Genomic DNA, 13008 nt, shown 5'->3' on the forward strand with positions numbered 1-13008 from the left:
TGACATGGCTTTCTGAAACACCATTATTACCTTTTGAAACGAATTCAAAGACAGCTTGAAGAAAGCCATTTCAGCTCCTAAAGAAGAGAGCTTTTATAACTACCCTTCCCTTCCCTCCCCTTCCATGCCTGCTTGCCTGCCTATCTATCTATCTATCTATCTATCTATCTATCTATCTATCTATCTATCTATCTATCTATCTATCTATCTATCATCTATCTATCTATCTATCTATCTATCTATCTATCTATCTATCTATCTATCTATCCTCCTATTTATCTATCCATCTTTCATCTATCTATCTATCTATCTATCTATCTATCTATCTATCTATCTATCTATCTATCTATCCTCCTATTTATCTATCCATCTTTCATCTGTCTACCTCTCTCTCTCTCTCTCTCTCTCTCTCTCTCTCTATCCCTCCCTCCCTCCCTCCCTCCTATAAAGTCACATTGTACGCATTACATCAGTTAACAGAAAGCTTTTATTCTGGGCTGTTATAAATACATTAACCAGCCCAGTTGTGCCTTCCTTTGTTTTCCTTCCTAGATGCTGATCATCGGTGGAGGGGTGGCTGGCTTGGCTGCAGCTGGAGCAGCGAAATCGATGGGAGCCATTGTTAGAGGATTCGATACCCGGTAGAGTAACTCCAGTCCTCAGCCTGCTTCTGTTGTAAAGAAAAACAAGATACAAATCCTAACAAGAAATCAAAAGTATATTTTTCTGCCCTTGTTAACTGGTTGCCTAGAACGAACCATCCAACTTTCATAGGGTTCAATCTAACGTTGATTATGAATTTCAAATATATGTCTACTTCAATACATATTAGTTTTGCTTACTCTTACTTGTATGTTGTGAGCCTTCCAGACAGTTCTCTGGGAGGAGGAACAGTGGGATATAAACTAAAAGTAGCAATAATAATGCTAGCTGAAAACCAACAACCCATCGCAAATTCAAGGAATTTTACAGAGCATCTGCTGGCACGTTACTCAAAGGTCAGATGTGATGCTTGGACTGAAAAGCAGTTATATGCTCTTGATCTCCGCTCTGAAAACTATCCAAGCTAGTGATTGCTGTGAAATTCTCCTTGCTTCCAGCCCTCCAGCTTTGGAGCAATTCAAATCCCTCGGCGCAGAACCTTTAGAAGTCAGCGTTGCAGAAACGGGAGAAGGTGTTGGAGGTTACGCGAAAGAAATGTCAGAGGAGTTCATAGAGGCAGAAATGGCCCTCTTTGCTAAACAGTGCAAAGAGGTGGACATTGTTATTAGCACAGCTCTTATTCCAGGTACTGTACAATTTTATCACCATCACAGATATTCCTTGACTTACAACCACACTAAAAAAAATATGACTTGTGACCATTTTCCCACGTTGAATAACTCCTGCAGTGTCCCCATTGTCACATGATAAAAATTTGGATGCCTAGCAACAGATTCATATTTATGATGGTTGCAATGTCCCGGGGGTCATGTGATCCCCTTTTGCAACCTTCTGACAACCAAAATAAATGGGAAGCCAGATTCATTTAACAACCATTGTTACTAACTTAACAACTGCAGCAAGTCACTTAACAACGGTGGGCAAGAGAGGTGGTAGAATGGGGCAAAACTCACAACAACTGTTTTCACTTAGACCTTTTGGGCTCAATTGCAGTTATAAGTTGCGGACTACCTGTACAGAGATCTTAGAAGTCTATGCTTCTAATAAGAAAGCCCCAACGTTTGGTTTCTTATCTTGTCATGAGTGTCAAGTAAGCCAAATCTTTTATCCTGTGAGGACTCTGCAAATAGATAGAAAATGTAAGGATTGTGTGGGTTTTATTTTCCTGACCTTGAGAGATACGCCCTGCAGAGTTTTGGAAATTCAACAGACAGTGGTAGTCCTATTGCTAGTTGCCATCTCAATGGATTATTGAAATAGGTAGGAATTGTTGAGCCTAAACTGACCCTTGCAAGTATAATCTAGACAGTCCTGAACTTTTGTTGGCATCTGCTCAACTTTTTTTTTTTTTAAAGAAACTGAGTTCCCATCTTTCATTTCTGTTCTTGCCATTTGCGACAGGGAAAAAAGCTCCAATCTTGATCACTAAGCCTATGGTGGAATCCATGAGAGATGGTTCCGTAATCGTAGATCTTGCCGCAGAGGCTGGCGGCAATGTGGAGACCACCCATCCTGGAGAACTTCATATACATAAGGTTTGCACAGGAGAGTGTGTTTCAAATATTTTGTCCCCTCTTCTCCAAAGCAGCAGAACATCACACATAGACCTTCTTAGCTACTTAAGTATCTTAAGGTCTGGGTTTTGAAAAAGATCAGATATGGGTTGAACCCACTATGAATTATCCCAGACCAAGAAGGACACCCCTTCAAATGAAATTATGCAGCTCCCAGGCAACAAAAACTATCTTGTCATAGCTTTATGATTTAAGATATTCCTCAAATCACACATTTTGGCTTACTGAACAAACTATAGTTCAAAGAACTACGGCTGTTCTGAAAACCTATGGCCTTTACAGAAGTTTTGTATATACGAGCGTTAGTACAACTAAATCATGAAACTCTTCTGCACTACAGTGACCTAGTTACGGTTTAGTGCAGTGCTTGAATCTGATATGTATTTGAAGCTTTGCTCCTTAATCTCAAAATAAGTTGCTTTAACAGTGACATGTACAGTTAACTGAATTTACGGTGCCTTTGAGGGGCATCATTTGCGATGGTAACGTTCCCTCAGAACTTAGGCTTATAACTGAAGGCAGGAGAAGAAGCAACGGATGGAAATCAATCAAGGAGAGAAGCAACCTAAAATTAAGGAGAAATTTCCTGACAGTTAGAACAATTAATCAGTGGAACAAGTTGCCTCCAGAAGTTATGGGTTCTCCAACTCTGGAGATTTCTAAGAAGAATTGGACAACCATTTGTCTGAAATGGTATAGGGCGGTGATGGCAAACCTATGGCATGCGTGCCAGAGGTGACATGCAGTGTCCTTTCTTTAAGCACACGAGCCGTCGCCCTAGATCAGCTCCACCACACATGCACGCGCACCTCCTGCCGGCCAGCGGGTCTTCAGGTCTCTGCCATGCATGCACAGGGGAGGGGGGAGGCAGGGCACTGTGGGGGGAGTGCACACACATGCGTGTGGGACCAGGACGTGTGCCGAGCCAGGGAGTGTGCGTATGCGCAGGGGTGAGGCACATGCAGGGGATGCGTGTACGTGCACAGGGGACAGGGCGCATGCAGGGGCCATGCGCACATGTGCGAGAGCAGAGCGCATGCATGGGACCCACACATACATTGCATTTGGGGGGGATCTGGTATGTGTACGATGCACATGCTTTGGGCACTCGGTCCAGAAAAGGTTAGCCATCACTGGTATAGGGTTTCCTACCTGAGCAGGGGGTTGTACTGCAAGACCTCCAACATCCCTTCCAACTCTTGTTATTCTGCTCTGCTCAAGGTTTAACTTGCTGAAACAATTGCGAAGGGATATTATTTCTTCCTTCTCCCCCCCCACCCCCGAGCAAATTGCTTTGTTGACAAAATAGCGCACCCCAGGTTATCTAACCCCCCTCCCTTTACTTCTCAGAGTTTAATTGGAGTGCAATTAATTTTGGAAGCACAGTGTGTAACCACGATAGCATCAGATGTCCAAGAGGTGTTTTCAGACTTTTAAAGTGTGTTTTGATTTCTTAACTCTTGAAATAAGCACCATATGGCCATGGAACTGCTTCCCCCAAAGGCCTCCCGGCTTGGTCTGCCATTGGCTCGAAGTCAAAAAGAAAAGCTTTAAAACCCCCCACCCCATCCTTCAAGAGCAAGAGCAAGCTGCTCATGTAAAAAGTAAAAAGTAATTTCGCCTTAACTTGGCAAAATAAAATGTCAGCAGAGATCTGATTTACCATCAGTTATAAAGGATTTATCAAGTCAAAACACCTAAAAGTCGTATCAAGGCAATACATGAAAAAGATGTTTTTCAGGGTCTTATTCATTGCTTTTCCAACCCTCAGGGCGTGGTGCACATTGGTTATACGGACTTGCCAAGCCGAATGGCTACCCAGGCCAGTAGCCTTTACTCAAATAACATCTTGAAGCTATTAAAAGCTATTTCCCCCAGCAAGGAATACTTTTACTTTGAGCCAAAAGATGATTTTGATTATGGGACGATTGATCATGTCATAAGAGGGACTATGGTTATGAAGGTGAGTTATTATTATTTCCCCCCCCCCTCTCCTAAAATTCCTTAATGAACGGTTTAACAGAGGCATGCAAAACATCGTAATGCAAGACAGAATCAGGATCTTTTAAGAGAAATTGCAGTTGATTCTTGACTTTCGTCTGGAAATTAGCTTTGCAACTGACATCGAAACATGGAGTTTGGTTTCCTCCACTAGAACATCAGACCTTCTTCCAATCTTCTGTTCTGTTTCCATCTTCTTTCAGGTTGCTTTAAATATCACACACACATATATATAGACCTAGCTTGTATATGCACTCAGACTACAATTTAACCCAGTCGCAAACCTTTGTAAATTAATGGTTTACACATTGTCTACATTAGTGGTGAAATTAAATTTTTTTTTACTACTGGTTCTGTGGGCGTGGCTTGGTGGGCGTTGCAAGGGAAAGATACTGCAAAATCCCCATTCCCTCCCCACTCTTGGGGGAAGGATATTGCAAAATCTCCATTCCCACCCCACTCTGAGACCAGCAGAGGTGATATTTGCTGGTTCTCTGAACTATTCAAAATTTTTGCTATCAGTTCTCCGGAACCTGCTGGATTTCACCCCTGGTCTACACACTGTTTTTCCTTTCAATTCCAAATCAAAAGTGACAAGAAGGATCAGTTGAAATCAAGCAACATATAGAAGATTAATTGTAAGGACCTGAACCAACTTCAGCCGATGGTAGAGATCAGAACCAAGTTCTTTGAGTCAGCAAAGGGGTGCTTTGGGCTAAATTTTAGCTTTTGACCCATCTAGACTCAATCTGTCCAGATTATTCTTCTAACAGCCTCGCAATAAGATTTGTGACTTTCCATATGTTATTTTTAAGGACTCATCCTAATGTCTCTGCTACAGGAAGGGAAAACGATCTTTCCAGCACCTTTACCTAAAACTTTACCACCTGCTGCTCCAGTTAAGCAGAAGTCCGTTCACGAACTAGAAGCAGAAAAACAAGCAGCCATTTCACCCTTTAGAAAAACAATGACCTCAGCTGGAGTATATACAACAGGTATTTCTAAATGTTAAATTCATTCGTTCTCTCTCTCCCTCCCTCCCTCCCTCTCCCTCTCTCTTTCAAAGTTCATTGTGATACGCATTAAGAGATTTGCTAATACAGGTAGTCCTCGACTTACAACTGTTCATTTAGTGACCACGCAAAGTTCAACGGCACTGAAAAATGTGACTTATGACTGTTTTTCCTCGGTTAAGACCTTCGCAGCATCCCCATGACCAGATACTTGGCGACTGCTTCATATTTATGACCGTTGTTGTGTCCCAAGGTCATGCGATCCCTTTTTGCGACCTTCTGACAAGCAAAGTCAGTGGGGAAACCAGATTCACTTAACAATCAGGTTACTAACTTATCAACCGCAGCGATTCACTTAACAAGCATGGCAAGAAAAGTTGTAAAATGGGGCAAGATTCGCTTAACACATGTCTCACTTAACAACAGACATTTTGGGCTCAGTTGTGATCGTAAGTTGAGGACTACCTGTACAATCTGTGGGAGATGACAAGGCTAAGCCTGAGGGAGGGGTCAAACGTGTCATCAGTCTCAAGTCCCTCCCCGCCCATAACAGATCTAAGTCCAGCCCACCTTAAGTTCCACTGATTCTTATCTACCGCCAATTTTTTTTTAATTTATTTATTTATTTATTTATTTATTTATTTATTTATTTATTTATTTATTTTTCGTATTTTTATACCGCCCTATCTCCCTAGGGACTCAGGGCGGTTAACAACCAGATAAAAATATACATATAAATACAAATAAAAACATCCATTAAAAAACTTATTATAATTGGCCGAATAATTAAAATGATGATAATAAAATAATAAAATCCCCATTAAAACCAATTCGAATTTAAAATCTAGAATTTTGACCGTTAGTAGTTCATATTCTTGTAGAAAAGCATTAGCATGCAATGAACTTATATTTATTCAAACTGCCTGGACTCCTGATTTCCTGCGCTTGACAGAGTCATCGTTCAAGAATGAGAAATCATCTCAAAGGTCTATTAAAACTATCTGCTACATTGCTGCTACTATACTTTAGCCAAGGAGCCCATCCCAGATAGAACTGATAGAGTGGGTTGACTTTGATTAAAACATGAGTGGGTGTGGCGTGCTGTTTTCCATCTAGAATTTGCAGCCACGTTGGCTCAGTTTACTAATCTTAAACAGTAAGAAAAGATACCAGGTGGGATAAGTGAACAGGCAGCATCTAATGACAAACTGTCAGTTATCTCTTTGTAGGTATGGATCCTTCCTAAACGTGAATGGAAGATTTTATCATCTTACTCTGTGCTTCCTCGGTTCTCCTCAGTGCTTCATACCAGAGCTTAGGAAAACACTGAGGGAAGAATTTTTTCATACGTAATTAACTTATCGACATCCCCCTAAAATACAGCAATGGCTTTTAGTTCTATCATCCATTTCGGTTAGCCGGGTTCCTAGGATTAAATTTAAAATAAGGTTATGTAAAGACAGGGAGTTCAATTGCATGCAACTCTATAAATATTTTATGAACGTTTGCTCGAAACTCCTTTGAAGTAAGATTGTGTGGGACTGCAGTTTTAATAGCGTTTTCAGGCGGATGATTAAGAACGGAATTTCTGCATTTAATAATAATAATAATAATAATAATAATAATAATAATAATAATAATAATAATAATAATAATAATAATAATAATAATAATATTTTAATTTGTATACCGCCCGGTATACCGGCGGTGAACAGGCAGATAAAATATAAATACACACAATAATTAAAAACATCCCTTAAAAAACTAATTTAAATGCCCAAAATGTTAAAAAACGTACTCCCCCGTAAAATAACAAAATTTTAAAAACCCATCCAATAAAAATAAAAATCAGGCTAGTCCAGCCATCCGAAATAAATAAGTTTTAAGTTTTAGAGAAAATGCAACTGATTCTTGGTTGGGTTGGAGATAACCTTTGAACAATAGCTCCTTTCTATCATGTCTTGCCTTAGGGACATGCAACATGGAAACCTGCTTTGCAGTTTATCAAAAGTGTTCTCAACCAAGGAAAGAGGCGCCTGTTTTTCTACTTTTTGACACCAAAGTTTAGATATTATTTTATTTTTATTTTTTTGCATTTATATCCCGCCCTTCTCCGAAGACTCAGGGTGGCTTACACTATGTCAAGCAATAGTCTTCATCCTTTTGTATATTATATACAAAGTCAACTTATTGCCCCCAACAATCTGGGTCCTCATTTTACCTACCTTATAAAGGATGGAAGGCTGAGTCAACCTTGGGCCTGGTGGGACTTGAACCTGCAGTAATTGCAAGCAGCTGCTGTTAATAACAGACTGTCTTACCAGTCTGAGCCACCAGAGGCCCTTTCTCTAAAGGATAGTCTTGAACTGATTTGATTGTTGGATGGAAGTGATACAGAAAGTTAGTTCCAATGCTGTTGATTTCTCTGACAGATCTTTCCAGTCCCTGTAGCTAACCCACACTTCTTTATCAGAGAAAGCCCTTTGGAGCAGGGGTCTCCAACCTTGGCAACTTTGTGGACTTCAACTCCCAGAATTCCCCAGCCAGCAAAGCAAAGTCTTAAAGTTGCCAAGGTTGGAGACCCCTGCTTTGGAGGCTATTATAACACCTTTGGGATTAATGAAAGTTGGAAAAAGAGAAATTGTTACTCATTTGAAGAGAGTGTAACAAAAGGCAGGACATTCACTCACCTCTGTGGCCTCCTAGTTAATAAGGGCAAGAACACCATAGGGCACCTTAAAATTTTACTGAAATGTTCCCTCTTGGAGAGAAAAAAAATGCAAAATCTTTTAAATAAAATTGAACAAAAAAATATGGGAAAAAATGCAGTGGTTTTGGTTGGTGGGGGAAGAGGAAGATAAAGCACTGGTTTGTGACCTCCTCAGTGATGTCCTGAATAAACATTCTGTGTGATACGTATTTATCTTTGCTGCCATATATTTTTTTCTGCAGAATGCACCAGCAGTTCAGGCCAATTTTTAATGCCTTCCTGTTCAGTAATTTTCTTTTATCTGAGTCAGGTTGCCTTACTTTTTTAAAAAATCAGGCTAGTCCAGCCATCCGAAATAAATAAGTTTTAAGTTTTAGAGAAAATGCAACTGATTCTTGGTTGGGTTGGAGATAACCTTTGAACAATAGCTCCTTTCTATCATGTCTTGCCTTAGGGACATGCAACATGGAAACCTGCTTTGCAGTTTATCAAAAGTGTTCTCAACCAAGGAAAGAGGCGCCTGTTTTTCTACTTTTTGACACCAAAGTTTAGATATTATTTTATTTTTATTTTTTTGCATTTATATCCCGCCCTTCTCCGAAGACTCAGGGTGGCTTACACTATGTCAAGCAATAGTCTTCATCCTTTTGTATATTATATACAAAGTCAACTTATTGCCCCCAACAATCTGGGTCCTCATTTTACCTACCTTATAAAGGATGGAAGGCTGAGTCAACCTTGGGCCTGGTGGGACTTGAACCTGCAGTAATTGCAAGCAGCTGCTGTTAATAACAGACTGTCTTACCAGTCTGAGCCACCAGAGGCCCTTTCTCTAAAGGATAGTCTTGAACTGATTTGATTGTTGGATGGAAGTGATACAGAAAGTTAGTTCCAATGCTGTTGATTTCTCTGACAGATCTTTCCAGTCCCTGTAGCTAACCCACACTTCTTTATCAGAGAAAGCCCTTTGGAGCAGGGGTCTCCAACCTTGGCAACTTTGTGGACTTCAACTCCCAGAATTCCCCAGCCAGCAAAGCAAAGTCTTAAAGTTGCCAAGGTTGGAGACCCCTGCTTTGGAGGCTATTATAACACCTTTGGGATTAATGAAAGTTGGAAAAAGAGAAATTGTTACTCATTTGAAGAGAGTGTAACAAAAGGCAGGACATTCACTCACCTCTGTGGCCTCCTAGTTAATAAGGGCAAGAACACCATAGGGCACCTTAAAATTTTACTGAAATGTTCCCTCTTGGAGAGAAAAAAAATGCAAAATCTTTTAAATAAAATTGAACAAAAAAATATGGGAAAAAATGCAGTGGTTTTGGTTGGTGGGGGAAGAGGAAGATAAAGCACTGGTTTGTGACCTCCTCAGTGATGTCCTGAATAAACATTCTGTGTGATACGTATTTATCTTTGCTGCCATATATTTTTTTCTGCAGAATGCACCAGCAGTTCAGGCCAATTTTTAATGCCTTCCTGTTCAGTAATTTTCTTTTATCTGAGTCAGGTTGCCTTACTTTTTTTTTAAAAAAAATCAGCTTTGAGGAATGAGGGAGTGGACAGCAAAATGCTTCAGTGGAAGCTGTAAAAGGTATTATTCCAACCATATGTTTGAGTACAGTTCTGGTACATTCTTTTCTGAGAACGGGAAAGAAAACCCTGTTTTAAGAACAGAGTGGTCATGCCTTTAGAATGTTGAAAATTCCTGGCAATTAGGCTATGGAAAAGCAAAAACTTTATGATACTTGCAAAAGGCTAATTATACTATCTAAATGAATTAAGGTTAAATTGTATAGATAGATATTATCTATTTAAGTAGATTAATTAGACTATAATTATAGACTATTATCTATCTATCTATCTATCTATCTATCTATCTATCTATCTATCTATCTATCTATCTATCTATCTAGTCTCTATCTATCTATCCATCTTTCATCTATCATCTATCTATCTATCCATCTTTCATCTATCATCTATCTATCTATCTATCTATCTATCTATCTATCTATCTATCTATCTATCTATCTATCTATCTATCTCTCATCTAACATATTTTAATAAGTTGGTTTTGCAAAACAAAGATATGGACATTTAATTATCCATATTGTATCTGTACATATTTATTTATATTTATTTATTTAGTCATTAAATTTTTATGCTGCCCATCTCCTCTACAATGTGTCCCTCCACCTCACCTGCACTTTGGCATACAATTAAAATTTTAAAGTATTTTTCTTGGTGTTGAATTGATTTACATGTAGAATTTCCTCAGCATTAATGGATTATGAGTCCAAGTGGTCAGTTGTATATGTGAATAGTCCAACCTAGAGTGAGTAGTCCAGGATAAAGGAGTAAGGAAAGGAAAGACAACACTGGGTTTAATTTAAATGAATGGGACATCGCTAATTTGCATAATTACAATACAGTTGTGTGTGTTGTGAATAACAATTCAGTTATTCTCTTTGGAAAAGCACAAATTTGCAAATTAATTACAATTAAAAGGGAAAAAAATCTGGTTGCTTCACCATCAGATTAGGGTTGTATTGTATCAAAGAATAATACAGGGCAGTCAACCCCATGTTGATTCAGGAATTCTGGGAGTTGAAGTTCATAGGTCATAAAGTCATAGTTGCCCACACCTTCTCCAGCTGTTGGACTACAGGTCCAATAGCAGCTGGAAAACCCAAGCATTATAGTGAAATGCATCTGGAAGTTAATAATAATATTTAATTTATAGACCGCCCTTCTCCCAAAGGACTCAGGGCGGTGAACAGCCAGTTAAAATACAGAAAACAAACCCATACAATATTAAGAACTACCCATAAAAAACTTATTCAATTGGCCAAGCTAAAATACAATTACACCCTATAAAATCACTAAAATTTAAAAACCCCAATAAATCAATTTAAAAGTTTAAAAAATTAAGCCAGTCCAGCAAGACGAAACAAATAGGTTTTAAGTTCGCGGCGAAAGGTCCTAAGGTCGGGCAGTTGTCGGAGTCCAGGGGGAAGCTCCACAGGGTAGGAGCCCCCACAGAGAAGGCCCTCCCCCTGGGGGCCGCCAATTGACATTGTTTGGCTGACGGCACCCTAAGGAGTCCCTCTCTGTGAGAATGCACCGGTCACTGGGAAAAGTTGCCTCTTTGGAGAAGGCTGATATATAGGACCCGGCGAAGGTAACTACAGCTTGATCTCATTGGATGTTGTTGAAATTCCTGTGTGGTCTGCCTCCTTTAACATTTTTCAGATGCTACAATAGAAGCCTTTTCCTCCAAAGCGAGTAACAAAATCAATGGGAACATTGGAGCCGTTTTTCATTTTGTAATTCTTGGGACATTGTCCCTTGAAGGTTTGTTCAAACAACATTTTTGACATGTCTAAAACGTTATTTCTTGGCATTTTCACATCCGGAGGCCAAAGCATTTTGGCACAGACAACTTGGCAAAGTGAATTTTAACCAGACAAGTCAACATTTGGGGGGGGGGGAGAGAACAAGGAATGCGAATTACATCCATACAGTCTTCATATCCCTTTTTCCAATGTCTGTTTTATTGTGAAGGTTAAAACTCCAGAACCCAAAATGCTCAAAATGCTCAAAATGCTCAAAATCCCAAAATCTTCAACCAAAAACTGTCTACTATTGACCTCACCCCATTCCTAAGAGGACTATAAGGGGCGTGCATAAGAGCACAAAAGTGCCTACCGTTCCTTTCCTATTGTTCCCTTTATTATATCAAATTAATATAGCTAATGCATATTCTTTACTTATATATATATATATATATTCTTCATGATATGTTTTTTTATTTCTGACAATGTTTATGTATACTGTTATGACAAAATTAAATAAAAAAAAAACCCAAAACAGAGTTGGACTCTTAACCAAGGGCATCTTTTTTGGGGGGAAGATGCTTTCTTAAGTATCCTAAATGTTTCTTGTTTTCTTTAGGTCTGACATCAGTTTTAGGATTGGGCCTCATCTCCCCCAATTCTGCCTTCACCCAAATGGTGACGACTTTTGGTCTTTCTGGAATTGTGGGCTACCACACCGTCTGGGGTGTTACACCTGCTCTTCATTCACCTCTGATGTCAGTGACCAATGCAATTTCTGGTACGTCCAAATTTTTTCTTTCCTAAAGGTAAAGGTAAAGATTCCCCTTGCACATACGTGCTAGTCGTTCCTGACTCTAGGGGGTGGTGCTCATCTCCGTTTCAAAGCCGAAAAGCCAGTGCTGTCCGAAGACGTCTCCATGGTCATGTGGCCGGCATGACTCAACGCCAAAGGCGCACGGAACGCTGTTCCCTTCCCACCAAAGGTGGTCCCTATTTTTTCTACTTGCATTTTTACGTGCTTTCGAAACTGCTAGGTTGGCAGAAGCTGGGACAAGAAACGGGAGCTCACCCCGTTGCACGGCAGCACTAGGGATTTGAATCACTGAGCTGCCGACCTTTCGATCGACAAGCTCAACATCCTAGCCCCTGAGCCACCGAGTCCCCTACTTGATACAATAATGATCCAAGATGAGCTTTGTGAATAAAATGAAAACAAAGTTCCTTTCTCCTTAAAGATCTATCAGCCAAGAAGGGCCACTTATCCGTATCTTTCTTCTTGAATTTGGCAGTTTTCTAGGTGCAGTGAGTTCTCTGCCATTGAATGTCTCTTATCTGTCGGTTGCTTGAAGGTAGTCCTTATGTTCCAACATCCATAAGTTTCTTTACATTACCAAGTCTTTGAAGGACATTTCAGGGCATCTCACAATTGAGTTTGCTTCATCCTTGTGAGAGTTGTTGATAGTTAAAGATTTTGACGATTATTTTTCTGTCCATGTTGTCTCACGCAATCCCACTGTGATTTTAGTGATTGAAAAAAAGAGTGAAGATTTACCATAACCAGTATAAATTGGGCCACATTACCATTTTCATAAAACTTAGAGTTCCTAGATTTAGTTAATAATTACATTTTGTAATAATTGATAAGGGAAGTTGCTTGATTTTGCCTTAGTTGTTATGGTTTGCAAACCTGGCTTAGATTTTTAGAAGTTGTGTAA

The 13008-nt window shown here is 39.6% G+C and overlaps 1 protein-coding gene across 1 annotated transcript in view; it reads left to right on the forward strand.

Annotated features, from left to right (window-relative positions):
- Positions 1-13008, forward strand: part of NNT (nicotinamide nucleotide transhydrogenase) — a 58043-nt gene that overhangs the window by 18750 nt on the left and 26285 nt on the right. The window contains exons 6-11 of the mRNA XM_058156512.1: positions 553-641; positions 1101-1288; positions 2065-2198; positions 4009-4200; positions 5080-5233; positions 11910-12071. Of these exons, the coding sequence (XP_058012495.1) occupies positions 553-641; positions 1101-1288; positions 2065-2198; positions 4009-4200; positions 5080-5233; positions 11910-12071 (919 nt within the window). The remainder of the gene's footprint in view (positions 1-552; positions 642-1100; positions 1289-2064; positions 2199-4008; positions 4201-5079; positions 5234-11909; positions 12072-13008) is intronic.

This window comes from Ahaetulla prasina, chromosome 13 (genome assembly GCF_028640845.1).
Source record: "Ahaetulla prasina isolate Xishuangbanna chromosome 13, ASM2864084v1, whole genome shotgun sequence".
NCBI lineage: Eukaryota > Metazoa > Chordata > Lepidosauria > Squamata > Colubridae > Ahaetulla > Ahaetulla prasina.